The sequence below is a fragment of the Pelobates fuscus genome, chromosome 1 (genome assembly GCF_036172605.1).
Source record: "Pelobates fuscus isolate aPelFus1 chromosome 1, aPelFus1.pri, whole genome shotgun sequence".
NCBI classification, from domain to species: Eukaryota; Metazoa; Chordata; class Amphibia; order Anura; family Pelobatidae; genus Pelobates; species Pelobates fuscus.
The window spans coordinates 401604699-401622603 of NC_086317.1; the positions used below are offsets into that span (position 1 = coordinate 401604699).

Consider the following 17905-nt stretch of genomic DNA (forward strand, 5'->3'; position numbering starts at 1 on the left):
TCCAAGTTAGAAGCTCTTGCTTGTGTGATTGTGCTTATACGTGATGGAGACTTCAACCTCCACTCAAAAGGAAAGGCAGCTTTCAAGGCTTCTACCTCGACTGCTGGCATATTAATGGGCAACCTTGGGTCTTGGTAGCCTTATGTTTATAAAGAGAGAAGAAGACATATGCACTCAATTCAGCTGGAAATAAATGCTGATGGTAGACCAAATTTTTCTAACACCAACCACATGTATAGCTTAAGCTACTTAGCCTGAATTAAAACATGCTCTATGCAATCAACGGAGCACGATTGAACCTAAATCATACAGTCAACATACTTTTAGATGGTTAAGAAACAACTATATCATGTTCAGTGTTGACTGAAAAGGATTGAGTGTACTTCAATATTTAAAGACAAATAAAGGGTGGGTGGTGCTTCGTCTATTTTAAATATATTATAAAAAAAAAAGTGTGGCAGTGCCCATGTATCAAGATTAGCTTATAACTGAAAAGGAAATGGAGGAAATGCGTTAGACACAATCTCTAGAACTTGCTCCTTCACCTAAAGGATACATCAGGTAAATAGTGGTCTCCCACATACAAACAGCAACATGGTTCTGTTTCAAAGCATGCCCTTCCTAAATGATTTAGCATTATCCAATATTTCCATGTCTCTAATTTAAAAAAGATATATCTTGCACAGCAGGGACATCTAGTGGCTTCTCTGACAAACTGCATGCATTTTCACATATTTTAAGAGATGTTTGCTACTTGGTAATAAATAATTTAACCAGCAAACTAATTACATGATTTTGCTGTTACATGACAGACAGTCATAATTTTATGAAAGACACGGAGGTGAGTATTGTGCATATAATTATTTAATTAGCCCCCGTAGCAGCAAACAACATTAAAAAAATGTAAAGACCCACAGGCCTTGACTTTAGACCATAAGAACCTGTAACGGATCACCTGGCACCCCGACTGGGTACCTCCGTTAATGGATGCTCCTAGTGCTTCCTGAGGACTCCAAGCACTCTGGCAGACACCATAATCACCGAATCCGAGAAACCTTTAAATTCTCCCAAGCGTATGAATGCTGTAGACCATTGAATAGGAACCATACGAATAGGCCTGTACTCCTAGCAGTCAACTGGAACAGCATACGATGAATCCTTCCCCCAATAATGAGACGACACATCACTTTGAGGGTAAAACAGGAACTCCGGACTGGCTCATCCAGCCTGGCTTTTATTTCCAACTCACACATACAGGCCGCACCCAGGGGGAGGCATAAAAGAACCAATGACATAGATGTTACCTCCCACACATCCCCTCCCCTTAGTGTGACACATAATCCCATTATGCATACAGTGTAAAATATACTTTTACACAACTTTCATAACTTTAAAACCATACATCACATTCACATAAAAATACATATCCACAATCAATCCATTCAGGGGAACAACATATTAAAAAATGGCATGAATCCGACCAGGGGTTCAAAAGTTACTAAAAGTATCTTTTGTTCCTTTCTAGCTGGCAGAAAAACATCCCCACAATGCACCCTGGTTTCCTCCCTTCTGCCCTGGAGTTAATTGGAGAAATAATCCAATTACCCAGGACTAAAGGCAGACTCCATTAACCACATGGTTGCAAAACAACATAAAACACTTTAAAATACATAAAGTCACATTTACACATAACACATAGACATTTCACCTATCCCCAGATAGCTGGGATCTGCACGCACAAAACTACCGAATAGCGTGCAGATCCTACTCACACAGTACAATTACCATGGAGCTAAAGTCTTTCCCATAGTCTTTCATTATATGAATAGGCTCCATGGTATGGCTATCTGGGGTATCACATTCCCATAAAGTCTGGTCCATAGTCCAAAGGCAAGAGGCGGGCAATCAGCCCCCTCCAAGGACACGTGGCGAGGTCGGTTTCGCCACACTTCTCCCCTTTACCCCCCAGACTAACAGGGTATCTGACCTCCTGCCGGTCAGTGCCCTGGTTAGTCCAGCAACCCACCCATGAAGCACAAACAGCAGTACCTCCCACCCACAATAACTGGTTACTACACCTGGGTAGAGGAGAACTTTGTCCAGGTCCAGGTGCCTCACCACGGCTGTGTGGGGGACTGGTAGTCTGCCTTGGTGGGTTGCTGAGTGGGCAGAGACCAGCGGTACTCTGCCCTGGTGCCAGCGCTACCACTGAAGTAGCCTGATTGGAGCCTGGTTGTGGGAGGGGGAGACCGACCGTCTCCCCTCTGGGTACACAGCTCTGCTGCTGGAGACAGACTGTCTCCCCTTTGGCTAAACAGCCCTGTCGTGGGGGGGCAGGACCGACCGTCCCTACCCCCTGTGCTGGAAGTGCAGAGACCACTGTCCCATCTGCACAGGTTTGGGGCTTACAGTCTCCCCCTGGTACATTAAGCTGCCGCTGGGGAGAGGTGGTAACCAGCTCCTCTCCCATTAGAACACTCTGGCGCTAGGGAATGGAGACTGGGCTCTCTATTCCCTGTACATTAATGATCCGCCGCTGGGGAGAGGTGGTAACAATATCCTCTCCCATACATACTTCCCGTCTCTGTGGAGGGAGACCGACTGTCTCTCCTCCCAGCACAGAGTCCTGCTGAGGGGGAAAGGGGGCTGGGCTCTCCATTCCCTGCTGGATACTCTGCCGCTGGGGAATGGAGACTGGGCTCCCAATTCCCAACAAATCACACTGCCGCTGGGGAGGGAGGACGGCCCCTTCAGCTCCCTGTAACTTGGGCGCAGAGACCACGGTCCCATCTGCGCTGGTGTGGGGCTTACTGTCTCCCCTTGGTGTGCTAAGCTGCCGCTGGGGAGAGGGGGTAACAAACTCCTCTCCCTTACACACTTTCAGCCGCTGGGGAGCAGGGCTGACCCTCTGTACTCCCTGTAGGCAGGGCGCAGAGACCACGGTCCCATCTGCGCTGGTGAGGGGCTTACTTTCTCCCCTTGGTGAGCTGTGCTGCCGCTGGGGAGAGGGAATAACAAACTCCTCTCCCTTACACACCTTCAACCGCTGGGGAGAGGGGATAACAGGCTCCTCTCCCTGCACCGTAGACTGCCGCTGAGGAGCAAGAACGGCACCTTCAGCTCCCTGTAACGCACACTGCCGCTGGGGATCTGGGCCGACTGCCCAGCATCCCTGTAGGGCCGGTAGAGAGACCGCAGTCCCATCTCCACCTGCCATCTGTGGGTCTTCCCAGGACCAATCCGTGAGGCCCCTCAACATTTGTGAGTAAGGGCCACCTGCTTCCCCACCTGGCAACTCTGGCTGCTGCTGGGGATCTGGGCCGGCTGCCCAGCATCCCGGTGGAGAGACCTTGGTCCCATCTCTACCTGCCTGTTGTGGTTCCTCACAGGACCAGTCTATGAGGACCCCCACTTCGGGTTCCTCCCGCCGCCTCAGGGAAAGACGGCTAACCTCCTCGGATGCAGCCTCTACTCGGCTGCTGTAACGCTCCTGCTGCTGAGCATACTTCCTCTCTTTCGCCAACCGGAATTCTCGGTCCAGCCTTGTGTTTCGCTCGGCCATGACCTGGTTCCAGATCACTCGGCGTGTCTCCATGGGTATATCATCCCCATACTTGGCCACTCGCTGCCTCACCTCGGCCAGCCAATCATCTCCAGAGCCAGAACCTTCCATACTAGTCTGCTCCCAGGGGCGCTGCACGAGTGCTAGCGTTGCCCTCAATTTGTAAATCTAAACAGTGTCTCTGAGCTGCTTTACCTCGCACTAGGACGCCATCCCACCGCTTGCCACCAATGTAACGGATCACCTGGCACCCCGACTGGGTACCTCCGTTAATGGATGCTCCTAGTGCTTCCTGAGGACTCCAAGCACTCTGGCAGACACCATAATCACCGAATCCGAGAAACCTTTAAATTCTCCCAAGCGTATGAATGCTGTAGACCATTGAATAGGAACCATACGAATAGGCCTGTACTCCTAGCAGTCAACTGGAACAGCATACGATCAATCCTTCCCCCAATAATGAGACGACACATCACTTTGAGGGTAAAACAGGAACTCCGGACTGGCTCATCCAGCCTGGCTTTTATTTCCAACTCACACATACAGGCCGCACCCAGGGGGAGGCATAAAAGAACCAATGACATAGATGTTACCTCCCACACATCCCCTCCCCTTAGTGTGACACATAATCCCATTATGCATACAGTGTAAAATATACTTTTACACAACTTTCATAACTTTAAAACCATACATCACATTCACATAAAAATACATATCCACAATCAATCCATTCAGGGGAACAACATATTAAAAAATGGCATGAATCCGACCAGGGGTTCAAAAGTTACTAAAAGTATCTTTTGTTCCTTTCTAGCTGGCAGAAAAACATCCCCACAATGCACCCTGGTTTCCTCCCTTCTGCCCTGGAGTTAATTGGAGAAATAATCCAATTACCCAGGACTAAAGGCAGACTCCATTAACCACATGGTTGCAAAACAACATAAAACACTTTAAAATACATAAAGTCACATTTACACATAACACATAGACATTTCACCTATCCCCAGATAGCTGGGATCTGCACGCACAAAACTACCGAATAGCGTGCAGATCCTACTCACACAGTACAATTACCATGGAGCTAAAGTCTTTCCCATAGTCTTTCATTATATGAATAGGCTCCATGGTATGGCTATCTGGGGTATCACATTCCCATAAAGTCTGGTCCATAGTCCAAAGGCAAGAGGCGGGCAATCAGCCCCCTCCAAGGACACGTGGCGAGGTCGGTTTCGCCACAGAACCTGAGACAGTTTAAAACCTCAGTTTTTCTTCAAACACAAACACAAGAGAACTTAAAACCCAAACATGAACAAAAAGAAAAACAAAGGAGTCTGCACTGAACATGCATCCACATGGTAGGCATTCAAAGGTTTGTCACAGGCTTCATCTGAATGCCCTTCTTGTGCACCAGAAAGATATTGCTTGCAAAACGTCCCAGGCCCGGAAGGGCCAGCTCTGTGGTCACTTTACACCACAGTTCCACCAACTGTGCATCTACCAGGTATTTGTGTCGGTGATAAAATAATTGAGAAGGGAGAGATAGCTGGAATGGAATCTCTGTAAGGTCTATGCGGTAACCAGGGCCGGCGCTACAATAAGGCAGCCGCTGGGGGCGCAATGTCAGCCTGTCCTGTAGGAGGGAAGCGCTCTGCGCTCCCCTCCAGACGGTTACTTTATGAAGCATGGCCGAGCGCAAGCACCTGCCCTCAGCGCAGCCCACCCTTTTACCGCCCGCCCAGATTACTGACGCCCGACGAGCCTCCTACACTGGTGTCTGGCGTAGGCTGTGTGGAGGTGGCTGGGATATTAATGACATCATATACCTGCTCCCTGTGTACCACACAGTGCGGCTGGCACCCTGTGATGAGGCTGGGCTGCAAGAAAGTACTCCACAGAGCCGGACAGCATGCATCCCAGGGACCTGTATGTACAGTAGGTATGTAATTGTGACTGTCTGTGTATATATGTATGTCTCTGTGTGCCTGTATGTATGTATGTATGTATGTTTCTGTATGCCTGTATGTATGCTTGTCTCTGTATGTAAGTCTCTGTATGAATGTCTCTGTATGCCTGTATGTATGTATTTATGTATGTCTGTGTGTGCATGTATGTCTGTGTGTGCATGTATGTTTCTGTGAGCCTGTATGTATGTATGTCTCTGTATGCCTGTATGTATGTCTCTGTACGCATGTATGTCTCTGTACGTATTTATGTTTCTGTATGCCTGTATGTATGTATGTATGTATGCCTGTATGCGTCTGTATGTATGTATGCCTGTATGTCTCTGCATGCCTTTATGTCTTTGTATGTATGTTTCTGTATGTCTATATGTCTCTGTTTGTATGTATCTGTATGACTGTATGCCTGCATGTCTCTGTATGTGTGTATGTCTCTGCCTGTATATCTCCATGTGACTGTCTCTGTATGTCTATATGTCTCTGCCTGTATGTCTCTGTGTCTGTATGTCTCTGTATGATGATTTCTGGGTTTGTATGACAGTGTACCTTTATGACTTTTATTGTGTGCCTGAAAAATTATGCCTGTGTGTGTCTTTGATTGTGTAAGTATGTATGTATTTTTGCCTGCATGTCTATCTCTACATGGCTTGGGAGAAAATTCACACAAAGGGATCTGGATGGGAGGGACACACAAAATGGACTATGGGGAGAAAGAGCCACACAGAGGGACTGTGGTGGAGAAAGAGACAAAGAAGGGGGGTTGGGGTAAGAGCAGGGCTGGACTGGGGATACAAAGCCCTGTACAAAGCCAGCGTGGGGATAAAAAAGGTGAGTAAAAACACTAATTTTAAACACACACATACACCATGACAGACACAGACACACATACACACATACCATGACAGATGACAGACACACACCTTGACACACACACACACCATGACAGACATACACACCTTGACACAGACACACACACACATCATGACCGACACACACCGTGACAGACAAACACACACACCATGACACAGACACACACACACACACATACACTCACACTGACAGACTGACACATAATATAGCTAACTGTGGGCGACCGGCCAGGTAGTCGCGCAGGGCAGACAGCTGGGTCTGGTGTGCTGTCGCTGCTCCTCAGCGTGCAGTTTAATGAGACCCAGCCCGGAATATGACGCCATATAAAGGCCCCTGTCTCATTAAGTAGCGCGAGGGCGGGGGAGCAGAGCCAGCACAGCCAGCTCCCTCTGTGGCCACCAGAACAGGCAGGAGCCAGCTCCCCCTTGCGGCCGCCAGCACAGACAGCTGTCTTTCCGGCCCCAGGTGGGTAAGAGACACCGAAAGAGGGAATAAAATACACTAAAGCACAAAAGAGGTTATACTTTCAAAAGAGGGGATATGAAACACAAAAGAGGATAAGAAAATGATAAATTCAAAGGGGGGGAGGGGGAGGGCTACAAGACACACAGGTGAAGAGGCACTTTTTTTTTTGCAAAATGCATCTTTGCCTGTGTAGCTAAAAATCCTTGCACCGACTGGAGGACCCAGGCATCTGATGTAACTGTTGTCCATATATGTGGGTTTAACTTCACTTGGGGTGAGGTTTTTATCCATGTACCTATGTAAGGCCTTCAATAGTGTCAATTCTGTGAAATTACCTTTCCCTACTGTTAAAAACTGAAAAACTCATGAAAAAGAGAAGGCAAGAGAGAACCAGTCTATGACCTTAAATTGACAAATAGGGAGCTGTTTCTAGTTCGAATTCTAAAAGCTTAGATCTCTGAAGTGCCTTGTGGGTGTGGAGAGATCTTTTAATGTGTCCTTTTCCTAGAACGTTTGGGAGGGAATTACCTGGATCAATGGTGGGAAAGAAAGTACCAAAACACTATTTCCCTTCCATCAAGGTCATGGTGGGCACAATGCAGCCAGGCTTGGCTCTGTTCTAGTAGCAACCACCAAATAAATAAAAAAAAATTATGGGCTGCTATGGAACTTTGAACGTGGGTATATTTATGAAAGTGTTTTGAAAAGTAACAGTGAAATTCCATCATTATTTTGATTTCATATTTGTTAGTGTTCTAAAAAAAATGTTAGTTATCTTTATAGTAAATTTCACCAGTTTTCACAGAAACGTCCATTTCAGAAGACAAACAAAATTGTTTTGGCAGGAAAAAGATGTTAAATTCATTGATCATTTTAAGTCTGAAAAAGTGTGGACCATCCAAATTCACTTAAAGGGACACTCCAGGCACCAATGCAGCTTTAATGCATTTGATAGATTTTGGCTTCGTTAATATACTATATATTCTGTTCTAAATTGTATTCCCTTTAAGAGTCTAACTTGTGTTTCAGACATGTGACTATTTTTACAATTAAGCAAAATAAATGAAAATTGAGGGAGGAAAAGGGGGGGGGTGGAAGGAAAAGGGGAGATGGTAAATAAATAAATAAAAATAAAAACACATATTATGTTAAATTGCAAGGAGAGAGCAAGGTTCATCTTCAATCATCTATATTGTATTACTGCAGGGGTTCCCAAAAGGTAGATCCCCAGATGTTTTTAAACCACAACTTTGTTGATGCTTTGTCATTCTAAAGCATTCTAAATGCATGCAAAGCACCATGGGAGTTTTAGATTTACAACATCTGGGGATCTACCTTTATATTAGGTTTAGGAGATGTTACTATTTGGATCTTTTCATATATTAATCTGCATCTATTTCCTACTAGTAAACATTAAACAAAATAGTTACATCCTGTATACAATGTGGCCATCTGCAACTAGCATTTATCAATATATCACACAGTGTGGAAAATTAACATTTTGGTTATTTTTTGTGTACCTGGAATTGTCATAATATAAAGTCAAAGCCATTCAATTATGTCTCCAAATTAACAGAAGAGAGTGAACGTTACTTTCAGTCAACAATACTTTTTATAATAGAGTTCTAATCACTAGAGCAGTGGTGGTGAAATCTAGCATTGTGCACATCTGTGTACTACATACCCCATGGTATATATAAACAAAATAGCAAATAAGCATAACTAGCAATCACTATGCTTGTTAATAAGTCATCATTGGACTACAACTGGAAGATAAATCCCTATAAATCCATACATATCTGGATTTAGCCAATACATATTTTAAACATGTTTAATTTGTAGAAATGTATTCTTAAAGGTCTAATATTCAAACCCAATCCTCATTGGCCTCACCTTTTTTTAAAAAAACAAAAAATTTTAATTTTTTTTACAGCAAGATATGCAACACATAACTATGTGTTAGTTTGATTAATATATTATTTACCCGGTTGCTAATTTGAGATGTCCTGAAATCCTGGATGGATTGCCACCCCCTATTACAGAGTTTGATTCGCCTGCCTTAAACCCGCTGATAACAAAATTCACAGCATTCTTTATAAATTGGTCCTCGACACTGAATTAGAATAAATACTGTATGTTCTAACCTTTGACTATAAATACATAATTAAGAGGATTTCTGCCATTGCTCTTAAATAAAAATGCCATTTGCAATAAAGGAGCATAAATATTCAGCCAATGCATTTCAGCACACTAGAAAATATCTGGTTTAAAAAAAAAAAAAAAAAAGATGAGGATCCTATTATAGTTCGATCCTATTATACTTTTCTCTTTATTTCCCTCAGCAGCAAAGAAACAAATATGAGCACATTTATGTAAGGTATAGCAAAACTGCATAGAAACAACAATAACCAATCACAAACGAGTAAAGTCTGTAAAAGGCTTGAGATCATCTTTGTCCCCTCTCTTTCTTAGCTGTTCCCTTAGATCAGCTAAATACAACCATTTGTCTTTGCATATGTATCAGAGCTCAGAGCTTTATATTGCTTTCATTCATAAACTGGGTTCATATTTGAGTATCGTAGCTTTGAATTGTGATTACGGTAATTGATTCTTGTGGTTTTCTGTTACCCCTAACTTCCCCTTTGGGGTGTGACCTGACCCCCCCTTTTTTTTTTTCCTGGCAATTATGCCACTTGTATTATTGCTCCCGAGCTTAAGGTATTTTCTATCTGTTTTTTCCTTGAGAGTGATGTTATATTTGTTTCTCCTTTTATTAGCTCTCCAGCTCTCCTTTTGTTTCCAAAATGGGCCACAAATGTGCACGTACTCCTGGTAGCCATTTTGTTGGTTGAACTGCGGTTGAAGCGGGTCCCTAAGTTTAAATGACTGGGACCCCTGTGTTGCATCTTCCTTGTTATTTGCTCCAAATGGGCTGCACGGATCGACAGCTCCTTCACTTCATCCGGTTTATTTGTCTGATTTTATTCCCAGGGTTATTAAACCGGAATTTATTTGCACCCTTAGGTTAAACTTCTCCATTGTTTCACCTGATTAGGATTTGTATTGGTTAGACATACTTATCTGTGAATCCTGAGTGTGATTTCAATAATAACAGGATTGTGACCAGATACTGACCCTGTATGTGATTTTATTAACTTTCCTGCCACATCTGGTGGGCACCCTACCTTCCCTCTTTGTTATTCTCAGTACAAGAGAAATATTTAGTTATCCAGCTCCTAGTTATTAGAGTTTGGGATTTAATTTGTTAAATATGCAATTCCATGGTGAGGGTCCCTCTGGCTCCCCAGCCCTTACGGGATCAGGCAATGAACTGGCCTATTTGGCGTTAGAGGAGTTTCAAGCCTTCTTAGACTGAATCATGTTGAAATCTATCAATAAAGCACTTGCCTCAGCAATGGGGGTGATGTGCTCTTCAATCTCGCATTCTATTGCACAGACATTTATGCATGTGCAACAGGTGACCCCATATGCCCATCTGGCTCTATAGCCAGCTGCTACTAAAGCTGAACTCCCAGCCAGCAAAGCACAGGCCAAATTTGAAGATATTTCCTCACCATTAACAGACAGGGATGCTGTTGCCCTGACTGACAAGATGACTGTAGTTACAGATGGCACACACCCACTGGGCAAGAGAGACGCTAGTTGGGCAAAATCAGCCATATCCTGGAAACGGGCACAGGCCTGTGATGAGTTGGAAGCTCATTTGAGCAGGGTCTTCTCCATCACATTGTTCCTGTAAGTTTTTGTAATAGTCTAATTTATTGTTAATTCTCCCCCTCCAATAATATTATTGTAAAGCACTACAGAATTTGTTGGCGCTTGCTATATAAATGCCAATAATAATGAGTTGTCCGAAACAGACTTGACTGAGGATGATTCCTATCTAAAAAAAACATGATACATTGATCAGCCACAACACTAAAACCACCCGCCTAATATCATTTAGGTCCCCCTTGTTCTGCCAAACAGGTCTGATGCATCAAAGCATGGACTCCTAAAGACCTCTGAATGTGTAAAAACTGTGGTATCTGGCACCAAGACATTAGCAGCAAATCCTTTAAGTTCTGCAAGTTGCAAGGGGAGGGGGGGGGGGGGCATGGATCAGATTTGTTGTTACAGCACATCCCACAGATGCTCAATTGGGTGACTGTGTGTTTATGTCAGTATGTATATGTGTGTATTTGTCTGATAGTTTATTTTGGTATCTGTAAGTGTGTATATCTCGGTCTCTGACATGGTCTGTCAGTGTATGTCTGAAGACGCCTGTTATTGAATATCAGTGTGTCTTTCTGGCAGTTGCCTCATTGCATATATCGGGGTGGTGTGGTGTGTGTGTGTGTGTGTGTGTGTATATATAAATATACACACACACATACATATATATATATATACACACACACACACACACACACATACATACACACACACACACGTGCATGCATCACTGTGTGTCCAAAAAGGCAACATGGCTGCAATAAAAGGTGATATGTTATGGGAAACTAAACATATAGAATGGACTGTAAGCTCTATTGAGCAGGGCCCTCTTCAACCTATCGTTCCTGAAAGTTTTCTTGTAATTGTCCTATTTATAGTTAAATCCCCCCCTCTAATAATATTGTAAAGAGCTACGGAATCTGTTGGCGCTCTATAAATGGTGATAATAATAATTATACTATATATATATATATTTATTTACAACTATTTTCCTACCTGTAACTTCCTTGTTTGGGAAATTTTGTCCTACCAAATTTGTCGTTTTTGCTTTCACTAAATAAGTCTATCTATCCGTACTGAACAAAAACTACATTTTAGGAAACATCCAAATTAGTTGGTTGTTTTTTTAATTTATTCCAACCACTTGGTTGTGAAAGGGTTAAAATGAACTTTTGTGAGTCTGACCTTTTCCCCCCCAACCCTGCTTGAAAATGTATCCGCCCAGAATCAACTAGCCTGAGTAACACACAAACGTATGATGTAATCAGTGCAGAAATGGTGATTTTTTTTGCCTTCTTTTGGATCAACAGCAAAAACTAATGTAACAAAGGCTGAACTCGATGGACGCATGTCTCTTTTCAGCTATGTAACTATACAGTGTATTCAAAGTCAAATCAAATAGTCTTAAGGGCATAAAAATAGATTTTTATTACATGCTCTGTAAGAGTCCTTACACATTTCAAGTTATAAAGCCATTCAATTCTGGAGAAAATTTTAAAGTTTGAATGAAAGAAGGGTTATGAGCAATGCCCAGAATGGCTTAATCCAGCAATTGTTTAAACGACCACCCAGAGGAAAAAAAAAACAAAAAAAAAAACCTAGAAAGCGTACCAGATACCATGTATAAGGCGGTCACAGGAATGTACATTTGTCGTTTGTTTTACAAAGGTAAATTTAAGGAGGCTGACATAGCATACACCACCATGTCACACATTTTAGAAGTCCATGCAGACATTTCAAAAACAATCCTGTATATCTTATAAAGACAGAGTTGGCAATAGGTAGTTCTCCAGTTAAACTACTACTCCCCAGAACGCCTATTGGAAACCCTAGTTTTAAAGTTTGGGTTCCCCACAATGCAGGAGAAGACAGCAATGTCCCAATTCTAAATAACATTGAGGGGGTGTTCACATGTATAAAACGTCTTCAGATGTCTAGCAGGATTCTCAAGGACACTTACACCAAAACTTTCTTTTTGCCAGCAAAATGACATTGCATTGACTTAATTATTCTCACACTGTACTCCATGAAGATACAATATAATAATGGCGATGTAGTGTTGGCAGACGAAAAGAAAAAACAAATCTGAATTAACCCAGCCAGTGCAGCACACCACATAAGGCTCCTAACAGGTTTCATTTTTTGTGAATAACATGCAGTCCACCATCTCTAGAATATTCAAGTACGAAGACTATCAAATGTTGCTTGAAGAGCTAGTAGTATCTTTAAATAGCCATGTATTCACCAATCAGTGGCTCCTCCATGTGTATCCTTTCTTTTGGTAAAGAATAAAACAAAAGTTGTAAAGTGTGTATTATCAATAGCATGTGGACTTTAGGAAGTTAAGGTTTATTTTACTTTTTTTGTGACAATTAAAAACAGGTTAAAGTAGGGATTTGTACCTTCTTTAAGACCAACAGCAAATTTAGGAACGTGTTAAAGATTGAATATAAATGGGCTTGTGTCCCCACTTCTATTAATTTCTAACTAAATTGTTCATGATTGCTTCATTATAACAGTCTCAGAATGTAGACGAATCGTTGCTTTTACAGAGAATGCAGTCAGTCTTGCCTACAGGATCCACACCATCTATACATTTTTTACTGTTGACATCCCATGTCCAAATATTTCTATATAAATCTATGGACGTCTTATTTCGACTCCAAAATTCTACAAACTTGTGTGAAGTCCGATTTTATGGATCTTAAATACATAGATTTTGTGTGTCCCGACAGCAGACTAAATACATCTTTTGTCTAACTGGGTATATGTATCTTTACAGATTATTCAACGACAGGCATACAACACTGTTAGCTAATTAGTGTGATAAAATAGCTGTATAGCACAGGTCTATCGATATGGGAGACTAAAGAACTTGGAACAAAGCTGACCACATGATTCCAAGAACACAGCAATCAAAAACAAAAAAAACATTTGACATAAATTGACAACATAAAAGAATAGTAAAAATGAAGATTATTATTAAAAGAAAATTTGTCATTTTGTTTTCAGAATAATAAAATTCAAATTTAGAGGTTTTTTTTATTCCCTATGATGTGTCCCATTTTTACGTTGTGTGCATGTGGTGGCTACTTTATCATACAGGCCTCTCTTCCTGGCCAATTAGATTGTAAATTGGCTTCCTGGAGTCTCACTATTTACATAATGATTGGAAATCAGGAAATATCAGAAATAAAATGCAGCATGGAGAGAATTAATAGAAGAATCTGTCATGACTAGGAATTCTGAGAAAAGTGTTATCATGGCCAAAATATGCTAAAAATGCATGTCAGATTCACTTAAACAAGATTCCTGTTACTAAATAAGCTAGGTGGAATTATAAGATATATAATAAATTCCCTTACTATAATAAGGCACTGCCTTTTAGTGCATGGTCCTTGGGGCATAAACACTTAACCTTATGAGTGCTAGTTGATGGAACAGTATAAAATGTATATAAGCTCATCCCTGGTACTCATACGGTTAATATAGTTAAGCACCACTTTTCAATAAAAGTTTAGTTAAAAACAAAAATACAAGTTAATTAATCCATAGATCTTAACCTCAAAATAAAGCTATTGAGATTCCCATTAGGAGCCAGTAGACAATTATATTTTGTTTCAAGTTACACAAGACGAATGGCTGAGCAGCCGAATAACATGAAAATTATTGTTTTTTTTTACTTTTTGGACCAAATACCACAAAATGATCAATTATCCACGGTTTCCTGAATATTGGTTAAATACCAAGTTAAACAAGCAGAGAATGCGCTTGTAGTTTTAGAAATTTAATAGGGAGAATCTAGTACGGAATTGTAATGCATTTCTTTGGATCTATCCAGTGTTACGAATGGCATTACAAGTATCAATGAGCTGTGCTGTCAAATCAAATGACTACAGCTTCAGAAGCACATAAGGCTTTGCTTTATAAAATAACTAGACTAGTAAATTCAACTTTCCAGCCAAACAGGAGGTCGTGAAAAGTGTCAGCTACACTGTCATTGCACTGCAATCAAACTCCATATGCGGGAAGTCGAAGGAAACATGCCTTTTCCAATTTTGTGAGAGCATCTATAACATTCCCAAAAATATACGTATACCTGGATTCCCCTTGGCTTGTTCAAAATTGGCACTGGAAATCCTGATATGTAAAAATTTGGTATAACGTATGGAAATTATAAATATTTGCCGAGGTGATTAAATGAATGTGTGTGCTTACTGCAACGGTTGATGGCACAATGTGGGCAAAGTTCCGGGGAATTTGTGAATCTTATGATGTACTTTTTGATATTGAGTAAATCTATTTTCCTTTGATGACAGCCACCATGACGATGATGCAATCACTGGGAACGATAATCATCAGAAAAGATGATGAGCTTTAATGGAAAGGGACACTGCCACCTCATAGCATGTGTTAACAGTTATGCAGAAGAAAAGAAATAAATAAAAACATGTATATAGATATATATAACTTGGCTGATTCCTTTCTTTCTTCATGCCATCACTGCGCCAACCTTTCAGCAAACGATCCTTTGCCATGGATAATTCATTTGCGTAGAGGGCTCAAAGTGAGGTCATAAAATGGTTGGTGTCAGACTTCAAACCATTAGTATTTTATTCATGCTTCCTTGCAATTCTGTTGTTATCACAATGTTTTGATATTTTTTTATTTTATTATTGCTCTATACATTTATCTAAAACACTGTTTAAGTGACCAGTTCTCTTCAAAGAGGACATACTCTTGATTGAATATTAGCACCTTCCCACGCTCGTGCATGGTGCCATCAACCATACCTATGAAAATCAGATTTCCCCACATAATTTTTGATCTGAGCCCTTAATACCTAGTGGGGGCACATGTACGTCATCAAGTAGCAGTTACTGTGAGTACTGGTGGTGTTCATTCACTAATCAGTATGATAGCCCAGGACACTTTCAGGTGGATGTACCTCAACAGTGTACAAAAGAGCTGAGGGAACGATACTGTGTAGCACTGGAGATGCAGCAGAATTAGAATTTAGGTACATAGTACCATTATCAAATAAAAAGGACACTTCCTCCTACCAGTGCACCAAAGAAATGGCATTTATGTATCCCTGCATTCGATGCCAGCATGCCGCAAGACACGCTAGCTACTAGGAGTGTAAGTCATAGCTGCTTTGCTTGGTAAAGTCCAGGGAGAGAATTAATTTTATTTCTCACATTTGCGAGAAATTCCCACATCAGAAACTCCCCTTCTGTTCCTCTTCCTCTGAGGCCAAAGGCACTGCGAGTGAGAATTTGTTTTTAAAGACATTTTGTTTCTGAAAGAATATTAAGATATAAAAAGTCCCCTGAAAAAAAGGGAAGGCAAGTGGAGGGACCTCATGGCGCTCGTAATTGCCCAAGACTTGTATAAATGTCCTCAGAATCACTGAGCTCCTCGAAGATCGGGATTAAGCTCAGAAGCTCGGTGTCCCCCATATCGTCAAACCAAGACTGTACTGGTACCTAGAGGGAAGAAAGGGGTAAAAGGATTACGGTTAAGGAAACTTAAAGATATAACAGAATTGGATTATCTTGTTATGTTGTGTTTTATTTCTTCTATGCTGTATAGGCCTGGCTGCTTTATATCACAGTCAACAAAATAAACGAATTATAAAAAAAATATTAGTTTTTCATTTAATTTCTTCTCTTTTTTTAAAATCAGTATTGAAAATGAAAGAGGACATGTATTAGAACCTTTGGGTGCACTATTTTGTAATGTACACATGTACGTCAGTAAATATCTTTTTTCCAGTGCATTTCTTGACTTACTCTTGCTCTATGGGGGAGGACATTTTTTAAAGGTACTCTCCAGAGCCAGGAAAACAAACCCGTTTTCCTGGCACTAGAGAATCATGGATTTAAAACCCCTTCAGCTACTTACCTGAATCCAGCGCCGATGTCCCTTGATGTAAATATTTTTATTTTCAATCACAATAAAAAATGAAGACTGTTTCCCTTTAAAGCATTATTTACACTGGAGATTAAGAAGGCAAAAAAAAAAAAAAGTTGGTTAGCTGAACATCTGACATCCTTGTCAGAGATGGGAAAAAAAAAAAATAATAATTACATCCTCTTTCAAATAACTTAACGACTTGAAATACAGAGCTTAGCAATAGGGCTACATAATGTTCTGGAATGGAAGGAATTAATCAGTGTTTCGCTCAGTTCTAGACATATGGTATTGTTAAAGGTATCCTAGCAACCTGATCTTATTGTCGCTCAATACAATCTGTCAGCAATATAATTGTACGAGAAGCATAATTAGATACAAAAACAGAGAGTAGCAGAAATGCCACTTGATGAACTCTCTGTTGAGAAGCTCAAAACACCTGAAATTTGTACAATCACAACCAGACAGTGATGTCCTTTATCCGGGAGCTATCAAGGTTCTAAATAATAAAAAATATATATAAAATCATTACCCATGTGAAGAAGAATCAAGGGTCTGGATGCAAGCTCTGTCTTCCATATCACAATAGCAGCACTTTAAACACAGACATAATGCACTGCTTTCAGAACATTGCTCTTCCAAGAACCAAATCCAAAACAACCTCTCGACAACCGAATAACTAAACCTTTCATACGCCAGAAGGAAATGGAGGCTATCACTCCTTTTACGATGGAGTTTGAAACCGTGTACGAGAGGACCAGCAGGGTTATTATTTTAAGTGTGAATTGCTGTGAATTCAAAGGGTATTTCACAGGTTAAGCCGAGATAGCGAAACTGGAAAAAGTCTCATTGTTTGCTATGCAACCAGGTGGGCTATTTATGAAATGTCCAGCAATTCCCACTTTAGCAAATAACTCTGCAAAAGTCTTAATGGACGGAGAGGGTCATCCACATCATGTCCAGACAAATCCCATAGCTTTTGTCAGTCCCAAGTCTCACCCCTGAACTAAAGGAAAAGGGTAGCAACAGAAACAATCTATAGACACACTTCCTATGAAGATGTTCGAAACAAGAATACATATGCTCATTAATAACAGTACAGAGCTCCCAGGAAATCCAGATAGGATAGAATAGGAGACTTCAAGTGTCACTAACAGAAAGTGGGTGTGGTTGTAGAAGTGATGCAGTCACCATTGAATCCTCAGGACCAGTGACTTCCACACAAACTGCTTCATTTTTAGAGCTTTGCCCCACTTTTCTGAATGCATCACTTTTGTACCGCCACACGCACTAGTAGTAAAGAACACGTCAGTTTTTCTGCACCAGTAAAATACAAGACATTCTAACCTCTTATTTTTCCCCTTCCCTGTACAACTTTATTACTTCCTCGGAGATGTCA

General features: G+C 41.3%; 1 protein-coding gene across 2 annotated transcripts in view; it reads right to left on the bottom strand.

Moving 5' to 3' along the window:
- Window positions 1-11994: 11994 nt before the first annotated feature.
- Window positions 11995-17905, bottom strand: part of CTDSP2 (CTD small phosphatase 2) — a 42490-nt gene continuing 36579 nt past the window's right edge. For both annotated transcript variants that reach the window (XM_063427865.1, XM_063427856.1), the window contains one exon: window positions 11995-16079. In XM_063427865.1, coding sequence (XP_063283935.1) covers window positions 15954-16079 — 126 coding nt within the window. In that variant the 3' untranslated portion in view covers window positions 11995-15953. The remainder of the gene's footprint in view (window positions 16080-17905) is intronic.